Here is a 20,000-nt window from a genome sequence, read left to right as displayed (position 1 = left end):
TCTCTCTCTCTCTCTTTCACTCTCACGCTTCCCCTCGCGCGACGCCTTCCTCCTCTTCGACCGATAACGACGCCACCGTCGTTGCCACCGATTTACTACGTGGGCGCGGTTCCTTCTTTCTTTCTACCCTCTTTCTCTCTCTCTCTCTCTCTCTCTTCCTCTTGCTGTCTCTCTCTCTCTCTATTCTTTTTAACTTCGTCTTTTTCTTCGCGATCGATCGATGTAATTGTAAGAATCCAATCGAACCATTTTGAACGAATTCATTTCTAGAGCTTTTAATTACTTAACCTATCTTTCGAATCCGAGCGTAGTTTTATTACGAATCCGAAGCTATGGACGCGCAGTAACTCGCTCGCGATATCCGAAAACTAACTCTCATCGTGAACGACGATATCCTTTACTCGCGTACTTACCGCCTTACCACTACTTAGTTAACGCTAATTAACGCTAAAGATCGCTAAATCGATCGAGCTTCTTAACCGTTAACCTCCATGATCGTTTCGCTCGGGCTTCTGCGCTCGTACTTTCGATGATGACCATCAATACGCTTGCGCCAAAACTCCCCTGCGCGCTCTATCCTATCGGATTTCAAAACGTTTACGGCCGATAACGACGCGCCGTTCTTCAACGTTTTGTCAAATTTTTCATCGCAAGATCTTGCGCCATTCTTGATCATATATGTATAAAGAGTATATATGTATACATATACGTATAAGATATATGTATATATACAGTGTAGACAGGTATTCTTCGCGCTTGATAAAAACGTAAATACGTATGCGAAAGAGACGATCGATCGACCATTTAACGTCATCGAAATTGGAAGCACTCTTTAAAGGTATGTGGGTCGCGCGTAAGCGTCGTTAGAACTACGAACACAAGCAAGACAAGCATTGTCTTTCTTAGACTCTAGGTTGAAAACTTTCTTCGTGTTGCACTCGTAAACGTACGTTCTACGGTCTTGCGAAGATACGAATACGCAACGTTTCTAAATTCGTCCTCCAATTCGCTTTTAGTTTCATATTTACTCACTTATCCAAATATCTTTGGTATTTCTTAATCGTTACAGAGAATGATCTTTAAGACGATCTTATTAGACGATAGAAACGTCGTTTTCGTAATCAGAAGATTCGTCGTAAGATGTTAACTAACGATAATCCGAGAGTTCACAGGACTTACGTACATACATATGTATAACTCATTTCCATGAATTCTGATCTTTGGAGATCAACGTTTTATCGCAGTTCCGTAAACTCTATAAATTTCATTTGAATGTAACGATGAGATCGGATCGCTAGTTTTCTTCTGTATACGTACTTATCTAGGTTAGTATTAGATTTTACTGTTTAATGTTCAAAGTCGATTTTTAAAGGATAGATACGGTTTAATAGTAAAGTGCTTACTCATTGCCGACCTATCCGTTCGCAACATCTTAAACTCAATTCTATCGGGGAACGTAAAATTATATGATAACGATGTTACCGTGATTACTCATTTTCCAAACATCTGTCAGTTCTTGTTAGAAAATCTAAAGCGTCAGACACTTACATAGATATTATTGCTTCAGTTGGTTCTCGTACCCTCTCTTTCGTACAACAGAACAACCCCGGTTATTAAATTCCACGCATAACCATCCCCACGAGGATTCGTAACGGAACGAACCGACCATCCCTCTAAAATCGCCGGTCGCCATTGGACGCCTAAATTCAGTTCGAATATCAGATTTATAAAAGTATAGACCGATTACTTCTTATTCTTCCTAAACGTCATATCGTCCTAATCACGATCGTAAAAACCTATCCGATTCGTCTTTCACGTTAATTTTACAATCCATTTCTATGAATATATAACTTAGAAAAACGTGAAAAAAGAGAGATCGTTAGAGCGACATCGCCATATTTGGTAAAGAGTATAGTTGCTTAGGTAAGTAACTGACTGAGTATTACCTTTATCAGTTATATCTCGAATTACGCATTTGGAAGAGCGTATGTAGTCAATGGTCGAAGAGAATCTCGATGGAACGTAAGTAAGTATCTTGGGTACGGGTTTCGAAGAATCGTGAGGGGCAACGATTGGAGGGTACGGTTCTCTTCGAACGAGCTAGCGTACATCCGTATATATTGTATGTACGTGCTACTATGTATGTATGTATGTACGTACGTACGTACACTGGCGCTCGCGCAAACCCTTGTGTACGTGAGAGTATAGGAACGATGGTGAGAGCAAGGCAGTTTGGTGGAAGGGGTAAGGGGAAGGGGAGGGGGAGGCGGTAGAGGAAGAACGAACCGATCGATCGACGACGACGCGATAGTAGTTCGCTACGAGCAGGAAAGGGACGGCCGTGGAACGAGGTAATCCGTTTAAGTATCTTTATACCCAGGCATTCACGACTCCACACGTTCGATCGTTGTTTTGAATCAGGGGTGGGGGCGTGGCGAGTATGGGCGTAGCCCAAAACTGGCAAAATGGCGGTAAGCCCCGTCCACCGGACACGCCCATCGTGTAAAGCGCAATTGCGGCTCCGCCGCCAGGCTACGCGCGCATCGGCTGCGCTTGCCTTTCTTCGCCGCCTCCCCGTGTTGTCTTACGTACGCTAACCTCGAATCTCTCTTATGAACGATCGACGAAGTCCGATATAATACGTACTATATATCGTATCAACAAACGCAAGTTATATTTTCTTCGGTTATTTTTCTTACCGAGAAACGAACGAAACGTAATTATGGAAGTACTTGCTTATTTTCTTGCATTGTTATTATGGGAAAGCGGAAATCCACTTTTGTAGGTTATGCGGAAGTTCGAACGTATGTAAATATGTTCTATGCATGTATGTATGTATGTATGTATGTATTGGATCGACATGTCGAGACTATATGATATTGATTATTTTCAAGGATTTCTTTCTTATGTAATTTCTTTTGTAGATTTACTTACTCGCGAATCATGATATATATGTTGTGTGTTTATATATATATATATATGTATGTATGCATTTACTAACCAGGTGCACGCATTATCCGTCAGTATCTTTAGATTAAAGGAAAATACTGAGTATCGAAAAAATGGCGTCTTCATCCTTATCGAAAGTTTGATCATTCGTTCAAATTCGAAGATAATGTTTATATTTTTACACGTAGAGAGTTATTTCATAATCTTGTTTGCGTTATTTTCGAAATAGTAAATAATAATGTTTGTAGAGCTTTGTTATTTCGTTGATAGACGTACGCAAGAGTAGCGTAATAGATCGGAAAGTAAGATTAATGTTTCTTTAGTTGTTTCTTTTTTCTTTTGTATTATATAACAATTGTTGGTTCTTGGATAGTGTTGTTATATTTAAAGACAACAACTTTTATATATACACGTACATATATATACATATATATACATATATATATATATATGGATATAGAGATACTAAGGATAAAAATGTACAGTACCGTACATCTATGTACATGATTATGTAACATGGTTATTTACACACACACACATACACACACACACATTTATATGAGCAAACGTTAAAAGATCTATAAGTTATTCTGAACGTTAAATGCACGAACGTGCACAAAGGTTGATCCAAATGTACGGGTAGATAAGTAACTACACGTGTTGACCAAATGGCAAATGTATGGTCGTTGCAATGGAGAAATCGTTCGACCGACTGAGTCATTAGAAAAGTCTTAGAAAAAACAGATTAGTTGAAGAAATATAATCATAAATCTTGAAAACATTTTACATACCAATATACAACTTATATCTCTCCGACTAATGTACTACATATTTAAACGATCGACAATAACTCTTGTAGATTCTACTTGCGTGATATCCTAATACTACGCGTGAGATCTTCGACATTTACATGTCGTTTCTTCTAACAAAGAACATTTCGAAGCTTAGAACGTTTATTTACTCGGCTACGATTAAAGAATACGAATTAACGATTACACAGTTTATTACTCGATCGATGTCAACCGACTTTCTTACCGACATTTTCACGGTTCTAATGATTCGTTCGTAAAGTTAATGCTAAATCATTGAGTATCGTCATTGAAATTAGTTAGTGTAATAGTGATATTCTTAAAAATATTCACAGTGAAATGCTACGTTTACGATTAATGAAAATAATCTGTATTTTAGGCCGCGTCAGATCTAAGGACGCCATGTTGTTCTCATTGCCGAGAATTCTCGAGAAGAGCCGAAGTTGGTCGATTACGTCGACGCCTACGAATACAATATGGGGTCTTTTGCGATATGTTACACGGGCGTACACACACACACACACATACATAGTACACACGTAGTATCAACTATACACATCTTACATATACGTACGCACGCACAAGTACACGTATTTCAAAGTAAATAAAGATAGATGTTACGGAAAGATATTATACTCGTATGTATTTATTCTGGTCAACATATTCACACACACACACACATATATATATACAGGAAATGTATGTATTTAGTTGCTTACGTGTAGGTAAAAAATTGTCTCAAAAAATTCAAGATAGTCACGATTGCCCAGATTACTCGCAGAAACAATTCTGTTGACTGTGACGATAATCGTATGTATTTATATACCTACGAGGATGACATAGATCGTGGCTTAAATATTTTATTCGAAACGCAATTCGAAACGAATGCGGCATTTGAATTATATTATTATTCGCAATTTGGACGCATCGATCGAGAGAAATTTATGAGCGATAGATAGTTGAAATACAGCTGTAATGGCATCGTAACATTTTATGAAATAGTAAGTCTTACAAAGAACAACTTTCTTAGTTTCTCCTAGAAACTTCTTTGGTTTCTCCAACTATTGATAAACAATAACAAGGCCGTGAAAAAGTTCAGAAACATACTTCATAGATGTTAAATTATTCATCTATTCGTATTGTTGGTAAAGAAACAGTATATATTTATATGCGCAATGTACACATATCCAGAGACAAAACGGATCGAATATATTTCATATTATGTACCAATCAATATGAGAACTTTAATTAAGATCGAAAAGATAGAGTAAGCGTGATATCGATATATTTTTCTCAAACATCTATTGAAAATAAATATAAATAAAATTGTCATTCTACGAATCGAAGAACGTACATTGAGTTAATCGTAGAAAGGTAAGAACGTATTGGTAATAAAAAGATAATAACTTTATTTCATTTAATATTCACATATTTTACAGGTAATATCAAATTAAAATAAATTAAACTTAAATTATAAAGGATAATTTAATAATACATCTTGTCGCGCCAATTCTAGCAACATAGGATCGTCGAAGAATTTGTTGATCGAGACATCCTCGGATAAACCTTTACGTCTACGCGTTTTCAACATAAATTCTCTGGCCAAATGCGTGGCCGGTTGTGGTTCCAATGGTCTAATGGTAATGGTTTTGTCAAGAGGATCTCCAGGTACGATTTGCCAGTGATGAAACACTGACAAACAAAATGCTTGACCTTGCGTATGCGTTCGTAGATCCGTCTCGAAACCGAAACTATCGATAGCCGGTATAAAAGCTTTGATCGTGTATAATGGACTTCCTGGAACAGGTGCATCTTGAGTAACGTGACCTCGCCGTTTCGCTAAAACGGTATAAACAGCGGACACGCAATCAGCCGGTGCTTGAACTTCAACGAAAAAATATGGCTCCATTAATCTCGGCGTGGCCATTAAAAATGCCGAATAAGCGACTCTCCTCGCGGTAGGAATGATTTGACCACCTGAATATAAAGGTAACAAACAAATAGACGAATCGTAGTGACGCTATTTAATTATCAAGATACGTACCTCCTCTATGTAATGGTTCTTGAGCGATCACTGCATCGAGGATTTTGAACTTAACGTTTCGAATAGGTTCCTCGCAAAGTGGCCCTTCGCGTGTACCCCATTGAAACCCTTGAATGATGGCGTCGCGAGCACTGCTCAACAACGTTTTGTCCACTTCGGACGGTAGTGTATCGTCCACCAAAATGTTAGGACCCGTTGCGTCTGGTCCGAACGCCCATATACTTCGTGCAGCCAACAAGTCCCAGTCGTATTTCGTTTGGAAAAATTCTCCTAATTTTTTTCTAACGCAGGACGAAACGACGAACATGTATATGCGTATAAGATGTGTTAGATGACGTTTATCAAATCTAATATTCTATATCCTACTCACTTGTTCCAAGTGATCTTTACGTGTTCAGCTTCAATATCTTCCGCAAGACCTCGCTCGAGTGGTTCCGCAATCATCGTCAATTTATTTCTCTTGTTCGGTGTTTCGGCAAAGCATTTGAGAGAACTGGTTTCCACTACTGTTTCAGCGAAAGCGACCACAGGATCTGCGACCTTGATATCTATCTCAGAATACATGCGACGCAGATCGTGCATGGCACAGTCCAGATACAACTCGCCAGTTCCCAACACAACATGCTCTCCGCTTTCCTCTACGCGCGTGCCCAATAATGGATAACTTTTGTTCACTTTTCTCAAACCATCTAACATCTTCGGAAGTTCCGACGGATTGACTGGTTCAACAGCAATTTTAATAACGCTCTGCGTATTAAATTTCAATGGTCGGAAAATGTGTAGATCGTCCGTATTGTTAAGATCGGTGATGGTGCTGGTTTTTACGATCGGTCTGTCGATTCCCTCTATAAGTACCCAATTTCCTGCAGGTACACGACTCAATTCGATCGAATAACGTGCTTCGCTTATCCATAATCGACCGACGGTGAGCACACGCGAATCTTCTTCGTCCGTTCGCGAATACGCCTCTCCTAAGACGCGTACACGTTGTCCTGCTTGAAGTGTTCCCGACATTACTCTTCCCAAAACGACGAACAACGTGCAGTCCTCGGTTGGATACATTTTCGTACTATGAATCATTAATCTTCCCTAGAAGAAAAGAGAAATATTATTCAAGAATAAGATACGACAAATAATTGCTATATTTTTTGGATAAAAATATTTACCTCAGGGTCACAATTGACCATGTCTTGTGCAAGAGGAGAGTCTATAGGACCAGTATATACATGTTGAACTTTTATAGGTGCATGTGCTTGAGGACTAGGAACGTGCATGACACACATATCCACTAGACCACACATATCTCCCAAAAAACGTGTACACACCAAACGCAAAAGTGGTCTGATATTCATTTTCATTTCTTCCGACGTCAGTCTAATTCCTAATTCGCTTAGAACTGCAATCACATAGTTTAGTGAATGTAATTGTACTTGGTAATACTTTCAATTTGTTCATAGAGAAATATACTAACCGTCTGGCAAAGTCGTATCTACATCTCCAACTACTTGAGCAAATATTTTGTAAAGTGGTTCTAATATAAATTCTATAAAGCTACGTTGTGCCGTATTATGTGGCGGTTTTTTCGTAAACTTTCGCGTTTTCGAGTTGAAGTATATATCTCCCCATAATCTCTTTGAGAATTCATTCGTATTAAGTGTTGAATAACTCTTTGCATAAAGAGCTGCAAAAGATTTAAGGGTAAAACAAACATTATATTCGGAACTGGCGAAACAGACGTTTCCAATTGCTGGTGAGACAAAGGCCGGATTTTCTGAATCTGAATACAATGCTATTAAACCATTGATTTCTTCAATGATATGTCGTAATTTATAATACGCATCCAAAGGTGGTAACTTCAGTTCCAAAACGAGACGATCTATTTTGTTAATGCATACTGTCAATGCTAGTTTCTCTTGTAATGCATGTTTTAATAGACGTTCCGTGTTAAGCATTACACCCTCTGCTGCATCCACGATAAGTATTGCACCATCGGACAAACGAATTGCTGCTGTTGCTTCGTCCGAAAAATTCACATGACCCGGAGTATCGAATATATTTAACAAATACGATTTTGACTTTACATCTTGTAGCAGTAGAGTTACAGGTGTCGCTTTTGTGGATACTCCACGTTGTTGCTCCGTGAACAAAGTGTCGGTATACCTGAATTAGCAGAATTTTTAACATAAACAACCAATAATTATTTTCCATCGAACCTTGTTACCTTAAAGGTTTTTCATCCGTTACACTGTGTATGTAAGGATGAGTTTGTCGTATCAGGCAATCCACCAAAGTGGTTTTCCCATGATGCAAATGTCCAAGTAATACAACGTTTCTAATTAAATGAGGCGCGTCCATCATGTCAGCTAAGAATTCAATGCTGTAAGTTGTCTCTGGAAGTTGTTGTTGTTTTATTTGAAATTTAGGTTTTCTGGTGGGTTCTATCAAAGGTTTGTCCAATGGTTGCGCATCTTCTTCTTGTACAAGAGTTTCAACCTATTAAATAAACAGCCATATAAAAAAGTGAAAAGTAGAACCTTTCTGATCTGTTATATTTAAAAATCATATTAATTACCTCTGGACCGTATACTTCTAAGGCGCTAGGATAATATCTTTTATCTTCGTGTAAAACGACTGCTGTGGATGAACCTTGCTCCGTGTTATCTCTAGATTCGTCTTTATCATCCTCCATCTCCTCGTCAGAACGCTCTCTATCTTCCGCATCATCTCCAACATTTCCATATTCCGCTTCATCTTCACTTTCGGATGCTAAATCTGGCCCGATATAATTACCAAATTCATCATAAAGATCGGCATCCATGATAATATCTTATTTCCATAAAGTAATGTTACCTTCCAAAACTATCGAAACTGAAAGAAAAATAGAATCGCTATATAACTTCGCTAGAAAGATTTTCCCAGTCCTTACTGAGTGTGTATGATAATGTAACTTTATAGGTTAAGATCTCTGTTATTATTTTATAACATAAAATTACGAAATATACGAATTTGTCACTTACAATAGAATTATCTGTATCGGTATTTTCTATTTATTTCTTGATCTTTTTTAAGAAAGACGAAACGTGCGAAATGCGCGAATATACCGGAAAGTGCTGCGCGATGAATATAACCTCTAAACATTAAAAGACGCCACAGTGTAACCAACCGTTGAATAGCAAAACCAAAGAAACGCAAAAATTTGATTCCGAATGAACTTCGTGATATTGAATTTAATGTTTGCGATTGGTTTTTCCATTCATAGTAATAAGCAATCGGTTTTTATATTTCGAGAATACGCAAATTTTTTTTTTTTGCGAAAATAATTTATTATAAAAAAGTAAGGTTACGTTTTAAATTTCTACAATCTATAAATTATATTGATTGATTGAAAAATTAAAAAATTGGGAACCGGATATAGATATTAAGTTGTACAGGAAGTATCATCTAAACGGAAGCTGATTGGTGAACTCAGTTTAACGTAATTTGCGTTGTACCATTTATGGTTCAGATAAACGGTGGTAAAAGTGTGTTGATTAACTTGAGATACAATCTTTTATAACTTCATGGTATAGTATCTATTATCCTTAACAGTTCGTTACAATTTGAAATATTTATTCAGAGCGGCCATGTGTGCTGTACGGAAAAGTGTATAATGTTAGTGCGATAAAAGTGCTATTAACGATGGGATCATTGGAGGAATCATTTAAAAGAAGAAAAAAGAAGATTGAAAGGAATTCTAATTTTATGGTAAGAGAAAAAAAACATTTTCTTAGGATTAGTGAAACGATATTAGAACGATATTGAGAATGAAAAAAAAGACCGATACGAATACTAATGAAATAAATGTTAATGCTTAGACGAAACTTATTAAAGATTTTAACACGAATCAAATAATCGTCAATAAAATATTCAAAAAATAAATATGAAGATATAAGGCAACGAATTATGAGCAAATGTAGCGAACATAAAATTATATGGCATAATTATATCATAATTACATTTATTCATTAAATATAAATATTTAGTATTAAATCATATATTGAGATATTAATCGAATTATATAATTGTATTTATATATTATATATATTTTTTTATTATTAAATTATATTTTTGTATGGGATTAGAAGAATTATATTTCTTATCTAAATTTAATATATTTTTGATTAATACATTTGAATAAATATTAATTGTCGAAAATCTTCATAATATTTGATAAAAAAGAATCAATCATTGATAAATTGAATTTTTTGCGATGTTGAAAGTTATGTATATATATTCATTCCTTGAATTATGATCGGCCAAATAACCAATTTTTATTTGAATTAAAGTTTGATCGACCGTTATTCATTATTCAACGTTGGTACGACTGAATTTAGTCCTTGATCAGGGATCACTGATAAACCAATGTTAAATACAGTTGGTACCGTTGATCTTATATGATTTGTAAAAAATAGTATTAATTTTTGTAATCTTTTTATAAAATGATTTGTTCGTTTGTATACGAGGGAACATAATTAAATAGACATTTATTTCATTGTTGAAAATAATTTCTCTCGTATAAGCAGTTACTAATGTTAACGTTTAGATTTATAAGAATAATATTTTATGTTCGAAAATACTGATATTGTTTTTCGAAGTAGATATATCTATTGAAGTAGATACTGTAAACATATATCTTTTCTATCGTTATTTTTCTTTTTTTAGAATTCCTATAAAGATATGTTGCATAGATGCGCTCATGTACGCACACGTATACACATATATTAGTATACGCTTTGTGTATACGCATACATATTTCGAACGATTGCGCACGGTACAAAATATCTGTTTGACAGGTGGCAGCACGATACGCAGGATTGGCAGATCATGTAAGGTGAGTAGAATTTTTTCATTAAATATATTAAACGTTTGTGTCGAAGATATAAGACGTAATATTTTCATTCGAAAAATGTCTACGACGTTTGTTGATTATTATTAGTTGTTATCGCTTTATCGAATTTTTTATTATTATCATTCTACCGTAGGTGTAGCGAAAATATTGTTCTCTTGTAAACAAAATTTGATATTAAAACATTTTAAAATTTGTAACTATTGATATTTATTCGGAATTGTTAACAAGTGTTATCAAGTTGTTGGAAATGATCTTTTTCTTTTTTCTTTTTTCTTTCAGGAATTTTAATTGAAAAAATAATATGTCTTGATTGGAGAGCGAAACCACTTCCAAGATTATATTAGAAGAATTGGCAGGATAGGCAGTATTCGATAGATGTATTTCAGAGTAAACAAAGGTAGATGTTAAGGAAAGATATTATACTGGTATGTATTTGTTCTTGTCAACATATTCACACACACACACACACACACACACATATATATAGAGGAAATGTATGTATTTAGTTGCTTACATGTAGGTTAAAAATTGTCTCAAAAAATTCATGATAGTCACGCTTGCCCAGATTACCTGCAGAAACAATTCTGTTGACTGTGACGAGAATCTTATGTATTTACATATTTACTAGGATGACATAGATCGTAGCTTAAATATTTTATTCGAAACGCAATTCGAAACGAATGCGGCATTTGAATTATATTATTATTTGCAATTTGGACGCTTCGATCTACAGAAATTTATGAGCGCTAGATAGTTGAAATATAGCTGTAATGGCATTGTAATATATTATGAAATAGTAATTCTTACCAAGAACAACTTTCTTAGTTTCTCCTAGAAACTTCTTTGGTTTCTCCAACTATTGATAAACAATAACAAGGCCGTGAAAAAGTTCAGAAACATACTTCATAGATGTTAAATTATTCATCTATTCGTATTGTTGGTAAAGAAACAGTATATATTTATATGCGAAATGTACACATATCCAGAGACAAAACGGATCGAATATATTTCATATTATGTACCAATGAATATGAGAACTTTAATTAAGATCGAAAAGATAGAGTAAGCGTGATATCGATATATTTTTCTCAAACATCTATTGAAAATAAATATCAATAAAATTGTCATTCTACGAATCGAAGAACGTACATTGAGTTAATCGTAGAAAGGTAAGAACGTATTGGTAATAAAAAGATAATAACTTTATTTCATTTAATATTCACATATTTTACAGGTAATATCAAATTAAAATAAATTAAACTTAAATTATAAAGGATAATTTAATAATACATCTTGTCGCGCTAATTCCAGCAACATAGGATCGTCGAAGAATTTGTTGATCGAGACATCCTCGGATAAACCTTTACGTCTACGCGTTTTCAACATAAATTCTCTGGCCAAATGCGTGGCCGGTTGTGGTTCCAATGGTCTAATGGTAATGGTTTTGTCAAGAGGATCTCCAGGTACGATTTGCCAGTGATGAAACACTGACAAACAAAATGCTTGACCTTGCGTATGCGTTCGTAGATCCGTCTCGAAACCGAAACTATCGATAGCCGGTATAAAAGCTTTGATCGTGTATAATGGACTTCCTGGAACAGGTGCATCTTGAGTAACGTGACCTCGCCGTTTCGCTAAAACGGTATAAACAGCGGACACGCAATCAGCCGGTGCTTGAACTTCAACGAAAAAATATGGCTCCATTAATCTCGGCGTGGCCATTAAAAATGCCGAATAAGCGACTCTCCTCGCGGTAGGAATGATTTGACCACCTGAATATAAAGGTAACAAACAAATAGACGAATCGTAGTGACGCTATTTAATTATCAAGATACGTACCTCCTCTATGTAATGGTTCTTGAGCGATCACTGCATCGAGGATTTTGAACTTAACGTTTCGAATAGGTTCCTCGCAAAGTGGCCCTTCGCGTGTACCCCATTGAAACCCTTGAATGATGGCGTCGCGAGCACTGCTCAACAACGTTTTGTCCACTTCGGACGGTAGTGTATCGTCCACCAAAATGTTAGGACCCGTTGCGTCTGGTCCGAACGCCCATATACTTCGTGCAGCCAACAAGTCCCAGTCGTATTTCGTTTGGAAAAATTCTCCTAATTTTTTTCTAACGCAGGACGAAACGACGAACATGTATATGCGTATAAGATGTGTTAGATGACGTTTATCAAATCTAATATTCTATATCCTACTCACTTGTTCCAAGTGATCTTTACGTGTTCAGCTTCAATATCTTCCGCAAGACCTCGCTCGAGTGGTTCCGCAATCATCGTCAATTTATTTCTCTTGTTCGGTGTTTCGGCAAAGCATTTGAGAGAACTGGTTTCCACTACTGTTTCAGCGAAAGCGACCACAGGATCTGCGACCTTGATATCTATCTCAGAATACATGCGACGCAGATCGTGCATGGCACAGTCCAGATACAACTCGCCAGTTCCCAACACAACATGCTCTCCGCTTTCCTCTACGCGCGTGCCCAATAATGGATAACTTTTGTTCACTTTTCTCAAACCATCTAACATCTTCGGAAGTTCCGACGGATTGACTGGTTCAACAGCAATTTTAATAACGCTCTGCGTATTAAATTTCAATGGTCGGAAAATGTGTAGATCGTCCGTATTGTTAAGATCGGTGATGGTGCTGGTTTTTACGATCGGTCTGTCGATTCCCTCTATAAGTACCCAATTTCCTGCAGGTACACGACTCAATTCGATCGAATAACGTGCTTCGCTTATCCATAATCGACCGACGGTGAGCACACGCGAATCTTCTTCGTCCGTTCGCGAATACGCCTCTCCTAAGACGCGTACACGTTGTCCTGCTTGAAGTGTTCCCGACATTACTCTTCCCAAAACGACGAACAACGTGCAGTCCTCGGTTGGATACATTTTCGTACTATGAATCATTAATCTTCCCTAGAAGAAAAGAGAAATATTATTCAAGAATAAGATACGACAAATAATTGCTATATTTTTTTGGATAAAAATATTTACCTCAGGGTCACAATTGACCATGTCTTGTGCAAGAGGAGAGTCTATAGGACCAGTATATACATGTTGAACTTTTATAGGTGCATGTGCTTGAGGACTAGGAACGTGCATGACACACATATCCACTAGACCACACATATCTCCCAAAAAACGTGTACACACCAAACGCAAAAGTGGTCTGATATTCATTTTCATTTCTTCCGACGTCAGTCTAATTCCTAATTCGCTTAGAACTGCAATCACATAGTTTAGTGAATGTAATTGTACTTGGTAATACTTTCAATTTGTTTATAGAGAAATATACTAACCGTCTGGCAATGTCGTATCTACATCTCCAACTACTTGAGCAAATATTTTGTAAAGTGGTTCTAATATAAATTCTATAAAGCTACGTTGGGCCGTATTATGTGGCGGTTTTTTCGTAAACTTTCGCGTTTTCGAGTTGAAGTATATATCTCCCCATAATCTCTTTGAGAATTCATTCGTATTAAGTGTTGAATAACTCTTTGCATAAAGAGCTGCAAAAGATTTAAGGGTAAAACAAACATTATATTCGGAACTGGCGAAACAGACGTTTCCAATTGCTGGCGAGACAAAGGCCGGATTTTCTGAATCTGAATACAATGCTATTAAACCATTGATTTCTTCAATGATATGTCGTAATTTATAATACGCATCCAAAGGTGGTAACTTCAGTTCCAAAACGAGACGATCTATTTTGTTAATGCATACTGTCAATGCTAGTTTCTCTTGTAATGCATGTTTTAATAGACGTTCCGTGTTAAGCATTACACCCTCTGCTGCATCCACGATAAGTATTGCACCATCAGACAAACGAATTGCTGCTGTTGCTTCGTCCGAAAAATTCACATGACCCGGAGTATCGAATATATTTAACAAATACGATTTAGACTTTACATCTTGTAGCAGTAGAGTTACAGGTGTCGCTTTTGTGGATACTCCACGTTGTTGCTCCGTGAACAAAGTGTCGGTATACCTGAATTAGCAGAATTTTTAACATAAACAACCAATAATTATTTTCCATCGAACCTTGTTACCTTAAAGGTTTTTCATCCGTTACACTGTGTATGTAAGGATGAGTTTGTCGTATCAGGCAATCCACCAAAGTGGTTTTCCCATGATGCAAATGTCCAAGTAATACAACGTTTCTAATCAAATGAGGCGCGTCCATCATGTCAGCTAAAAATTCAATGCTGTATGTTGTCTCTGGAAGTTGTTGTTGTTTTATTTGAAATTTAGGTTTTCTGGTGGGTTCTATCAAAGGTTTGTCCAATGGTTGCGCATCTTCTTCTTGTACAAGAGTTTCAACCTATTAAATAAACAGCCATATAAAAAAGTGAAAAGTAGAACCTTTCTGATCTGTTATATTTAAAAATCATATTAATTACCTCTGGACCGTATACTTCTAAGGCGCTAGGATAATATCTTTTATCTTCGTGTAAAACGACTGCTGTGGATGAACCTTGCTCCGTGTTATCTCTAGATTCGTCTTTATCATCCTCCATCTCCTCGTCAGAACGCTCTCTATCTTCCGCATCATCTCCAACATTTCCATATTCCGCTTCATCTTCACTTTCGGATGCTAAATCTGGCCCGATATAATTACCAAATTCATCATAAAGATCGGCATCCATGATAATATCTTATTTCCATAAAGTAATGTTACCTTCCAAAACTATCGAAACTGAAAGAAAAATAGAATCGCTATATAACTTCGCTAGAAAGATTTTCCTAGTCCTTACTGAGTGTGTATGGTAATATAGCTTTATAGGTTAAGATCTCTGTTATTATTTTATAACATAAAATTACGAAATATACCAGTTTGTCACTTACAATAGAATTATCTGTATAGGTATTTTCTATTTATTTCTTGATCTTTTTTAAGAAAGACGAAACGTGCGAAATGCGCGAATATACCGGAATGTGCTGCGCGATGAATATAACCTCTAAACATTAAAAGACGCCACAGTGTAACCAACTGTTGAATAGCAAAACTAAAGAAACGCAAAAATTTGATACAGAATGAACTTCCTGATATTGAATTTAATGTTTGCGATTGGTTTTTCCATTCATAGTAATAAGCAATCGGTTTTTATATTTCGAGAATACGCAAATTTTTTTTTTTTGCGAAAATAATTTATTATAAAAAAGTAAGGTTACGTTTTAAATTTCTACAATCTATAAATTATATTGATTGATTGAAAAATTAAAAAATTGGGAACCGGATATAGATATTAAGTTGTACAGGAAGTATCATCTAAACGGAAGCTGATTGGTGAACTCAGTTTAACGTAATTTGCGTTGTACCATTTATGGTTCAGATAAACGGTGGTAAAAGTGTGTTGATTAACTTGAGATACAATCTTTTATAACTTCATGGTATAGTATCTATTATCCTTAACAGTTCGTTACAATTTGAAATATTTATTCAGAGCGGCCATGTGTGCTGTACGGAAAAGTGTATAATGTTAGTGCGATGAAAGTGCTATTAACGATGGGATCATTGGAGGAATCATTTAAAAGAAGGAAAAAGAAGATTGAAAGGAATTCTAATTTTATGGTAAGATTAAAAAAAACATTTTCTTAGGATTAGTGAAACGATATAAAATCGATATTGAGAATGAAAAAAAAAACCGATACGAATACTAATGAAATAAAAGTTAATGCTTAGATGAAATTTATTAAAGGTTTTAACACGGATCAAATAATCGTAAATAAAATATTCAAAAAATAAATATGAAAATATAAGGAAACGAATTATGAGAAAATTTAGCGTACATAAAATTATATGGCATAATTATATCATAATTACATTTATTCATTAAATATAAATATTTAGTATTAAATCATATATTGAGATATTAATCGAATTATATAATTGTATTTATATATTATATATATTTTTTTATTATTAAATTATATTTTTGTATGGGATTAGAAGAATTATATTTCTTATCTAAATTTAATATATTTTTGATTAATACATTTGAATAAATATTAATTGTCGAAAATCTTCATAATATTTGATAAAAAAGAATCAATCATTAATAAATTGAATTTTTCGCGATGTTGAAAGTTATGTATATATATTCATTTCTTGAATTATGATCGGCCGAATAACCGATTTTTCTTTGAATTAAAGTTTAACCATCCGTTATTCATCGTTCAACGTTGGTACGACTGAATTTAGTCCTTGATCAGGGATCACTGATAAACCAATGTTAAATACAGTTGGTACCGTTGATCTTATATGGTTTGTAAAAAATAGTATTAATTTTTGTAATCTTTTTATAAAATGATTTGTTCGTTTGTATACGAGGGAACATAATTAAATAGACATTTATTTCATTGTTGAAAATAATTTCTCTCGTATAAGCAATTACTAATGTTAACGTTTAGATTTATAAGAATAATATTTTATGTTCGAAGATACTGATATTGTTTTTCGAAGTAGATATATCTATTGAAATAGATACTGTAAACATATATCTTTTCTATCGTTATTTTTCTTTTTTTAGAATTCCTATAAAGATATGTTGCATAGATGCGCTCATGTACGCACACGTATACACATATATTAGTATATGCATTGTGTTTACGCATACATATTTCGAACGATTGCGCACGGTACAAAATATCTCACTGACAGCTGGCAGCACGACACGCAGGAGTGGCAGATCATGTAAGGTGAGTAGAATTTTTTGATTAAATATACTATAGATATAAGACGTAATATTTTCATTCGAAAAATGCCTACGACGTTTGTTGATTATTATTAAAGTTGTTATTGCTTTATCGAATTTTTTATTATTATTTTACCGTAGGTGTTGCGAAAATATTGTTCTCTTATAAACACAATTTGATATTAAAACATTTTTAAACTTTTAACTATCGATATTTATTCAGAATTGTTAACAAGTGTTGTCAACTTGTTGGAAATGATTTTTTTCTTTTTTCTTTTTTTTTCAGGAATTTTAATTGGAAAAATAATATCTCTTGATTTGAGAGCAAAACCACTGCCAAGATTATATTAGAAGAATTGGCAGGATAGGCAGACGCAGGCAGAACAGTGGGGGTGGGGGCGGGAGATTCAGAGGCGGTATGACACGACCTCCTAACAATGACAACCTTATGACCTTTAAGTTGGTCGTGGTTGGCGATGGAGGAGTTGGAAAAAGTGCACTCACCATACAGTTCTTCCAGAAATTATTTGTTACCGATTATGATCCTACTATCGAGGATAGCTATATTCAACACACAGAAGTAGATAAACAATGGTGTATTCTAGATGGTAAGTCGAGATTTTTATATATCTTTAATATATTTTGATTTTATTGAATATCTATGCTTAGCATATAAGCCATATTTATATTTTATCATTAACTACCATGTTTCTAAAACGAGATACGCTACTTTTTGCGTTGGTCGGACATAGTAAATACAATGCTTGTTTAAACGTTCATAAAAACGAGCAAAATAAGAGTAGAATCAAATTGATTGCGTAGAAGCGATATGAACGCTATAGTAACTTAACGGTAAAAATGCTTTTCTATCATTTTCATTAGAAAAAATATGCTGTATAGTATTTTGTTCGTGTTACATATAGAGCATAAAAGGTGTTAAAAGGTTGTAAAGTAAAACGAAAATGTGTATTTTGATCTGTATCCGCTAGTGCTAGATACAGCTGGCCAAGAGGAATTTAGTGCCATGCGCGAACAATACATGAGGAAGGGTGATGGATTTTTATTGGTATATTCTGTGACAGACAAACAATCTTATGAAAATATTGTCAACTTCCATACTCAAATTCTTAGAGTAAAAGACAGAGATGTCTATCCGATGCTTCTTGTTGCCAATAAGGTTGATTTGGTACATTTAAGAAAAGTGACGGAGGAACAGGGCCGGGAATTGGCACATCGTCTGGGTATTCCTTATATCGAAACTTCTGCCAAAGATCCACCTCTAAATGTGGATGCTGCGTTTCATGAAGTAGGTATATAACGTAAGATCTAGGCATAGAAAATAATAGGACATGTAGTACGTCTTAAATAATGGCTTTTGCTCTTAGTACAATTATTTAGTGCTGTATGTGTAAGATATATCGATTAAGTCGCAAGAAAAATTTCTGAGATTCCTAATTAATAATATAAACGATAAAAATATTATAAACATATTCAATATTACGATATATATTAATGACTCTTCAGGTTGTACGCATTATTAGAAATCAACCACCAGCTGAATTGGAAAAAAATCGTCGGAAACGAAGACGTACTGGAAAGTGTAATGTTCTTTAAGTCTTGATAATTTTATTGCAAAAGGAGTAAGGTTTATTATCTACTATTGTAAGCACACATTTATTCATACAAAAATGCCACAAAGCTAAAACGAAATTTGAAACCTTTAGTCCTCCAGTATGCATTGGTGCCTACGTTTAACACATAATCCTATATTTGATTTATTGCTACTTGACTATAATATTAGTAACTGTTGTATTATCTTCTCTAAGTAATGTTTCTTCAAATTAGTATGCGAACTAAGATTCAGTAACAGATACCACCAACTAAAGAAAATATGGCATAGTCGTATTCGTCACATTGTATTCTGCATCAGTTTAGATTAAGCAATCAAAAGTACATGGAAAATATTGGCTGTTCATCTTCAGTACGATACGGGGAGACTATGTCTTCATTTTTGCATACACATCAATTTTTTACCATTGATAATGTAATATGGAATTGAACGTTTTTTATTGCATAATTATAGGGAAAGTTTTTAACTTCTCCTTGTAAGGTCTTGTCATGAAATGACTATAATGGTTTTATATGTCGACTCAGCTCATTTTTAAAACGGCTGTCGAAAGTTCTAGCTTTAAGCATATTTATTTTATTACAGTTATTTGTCCTTTTTCAATTATGGTTGATCTTCTAACATAAGATACAAAGCTTCCATGAAATTTTTATTTTCAAATAATTTGTATTATAAATAAAAAATTTTCTTTCTCTAATATATAAATATAAATATATATATATATATATATATATATATATATGTATGTATGTATGTATGTACGTATATTATCAACTACTGTGGCCTTAATGTTTCTACATTCAAATATTTCTCACAGAATTTTATAAATGTGTCTGCATTATCCTTTTGCTATTATGTGTATATAATACTCGTACTTGTGTTCATTATAACCAGTGATGTTTCGCTTGAATGTGCTGAATAGATGATATCTCACTGGAATAATACAAGCTTATCTATGTTTGATGTTTTATATTAA

At 34.7% G+C, this 20,000-nt stretch overlaps 2 protein-coding genes across 12 annotated transcripts in view; one reads left to right on the top strand and one right to left on the bottom strand.

Annotated features, from left to right (window-relative positions):
• The window catches only part of LOC127071510 (ras-related protein M-Ras-like), a 71,464-nt gene that overhangs the window by 40,407 nt on the left and 11,057 nt on the right, over nucleotides 1-20,000 (top strand). The window contains exons 4-12 of one of the 6 annotated variants that reach the window (XR_007785084.1): nucleotides 4,138-5,132; nucleotides 5,275-5,426; nucleotides 5,491-5,747; nucleotides 9,419-9,546; nucleotides 10,504-10,672; nucleotides 10,970-11,859; nucleotides 12,002-12,153; nucleotides 12,218-12,474; nucleotides 12,596-15,554. Coding sequence is in view for 5 of the 6 variants with exons in the window: in XM_051010853.1 (XP_050866810.1) it covers nucleotides 17,816-18,005; nucleotides 18,387-18,703; nucleotides 18,922-19,011 (597 nt within the window). In the remaining variant the exon portion in view is untranslated. Of the gene's footprint in view, nucleotides 1-4,137; nucleotides 5,133-5,274; nucleotides 5,427-5,490; nucleotides 5,748-9,418; nucleotides 9,547-10,503; nucleotides 10,673-10,969; nucleotides 11,860-12,001; nucleotides 12,154-12,217; nucleotides 12,475-12,595; nucleotides 15,555-16,146; nucleotides 16,275-16,838; nucleotides 16,968-17,232; nucleotides 17,402-17,683; nucleotides 18,006-18,386; nucleotides 18,704-18,921 lie in introns of those variants that run through there. The other 5 variants (XM_051010853.1, XM_051010856.1, XM_051010852.1 and 2 more) reach the window with 5 other exon arrangements.
• LOC127071498 (116 kDa U5 small nuclear ribonucleoprotein component) lies at nucleotides 5,144-15,673 on the bottom strand. 6 transcript variants are annotated; one of them, XM_051010808.1, is made up of 9 exons: nucleotides 8,820-8,945; nucleotides 8,653-8,670; nucleotides 8,375-8,574; nucleotides 8,024-8,295; nucleotides 7,274-7,962; nucleotides 6,969-7,198; nucleotides 6,173-6,891; nucleotides 5,803-6,083; nucleotides 5,144-5,735 (listed from the first exon to the last, which is right to left on the bottom strand). In XM_051010808.1, exons 3-9 carry the CDS (start codon nucleotides 8,489-8,491, stop codon nucleotides 5,230-5,232), a joined length of 2,814 nt encoding a protein of 937 aa, XP_050866765.1. In that variant the 5' UTR covers nucleotides 8,492-8,574; nucleotides 8,653-8,670; nucleotides 8,820-8,945; the 3' UTR covers nucleotides 5,144-5,229. The 6 variants fall into 6 exon arrangements, with proteins under 6 accessions (XP_050866765.1, XP_050866762.1, XP_050866764.1 ...); XM_051010805.1 differs by lacking the exon at nucleotides 8,820-8,945 and adding an exon at nucleotides 15,548-15,673 and having other exon boundaries at nucleotides 8,375-8,670; XM_051010807.1 differs by lacking the exons at nucleotides 8,653-8,670; nucleotides 8,820-8,945 and adding an exon at nucleotides 15,381-15,498.

The sequence above is a fragment of the Vespula vulgaris genome, chromosome 22 (assembly GCF_905475345.1).
Source record: "Vespula vulgaris chromosome 22, iyVesVulg1.1, whole genome shotgun sequence".
Classification (NCBI taxonomy): Eukaryota; Metazoa; Arthropoda; class Insecta; order Hymenoptera; family Vespidae; genus Vespula; species Vespula vulgaris.
The sequence above is the reverse complement of the archived record's forward strand: the minus strand, read 5'-3'. Positions and strand labels throughout refer to the sequence as shown.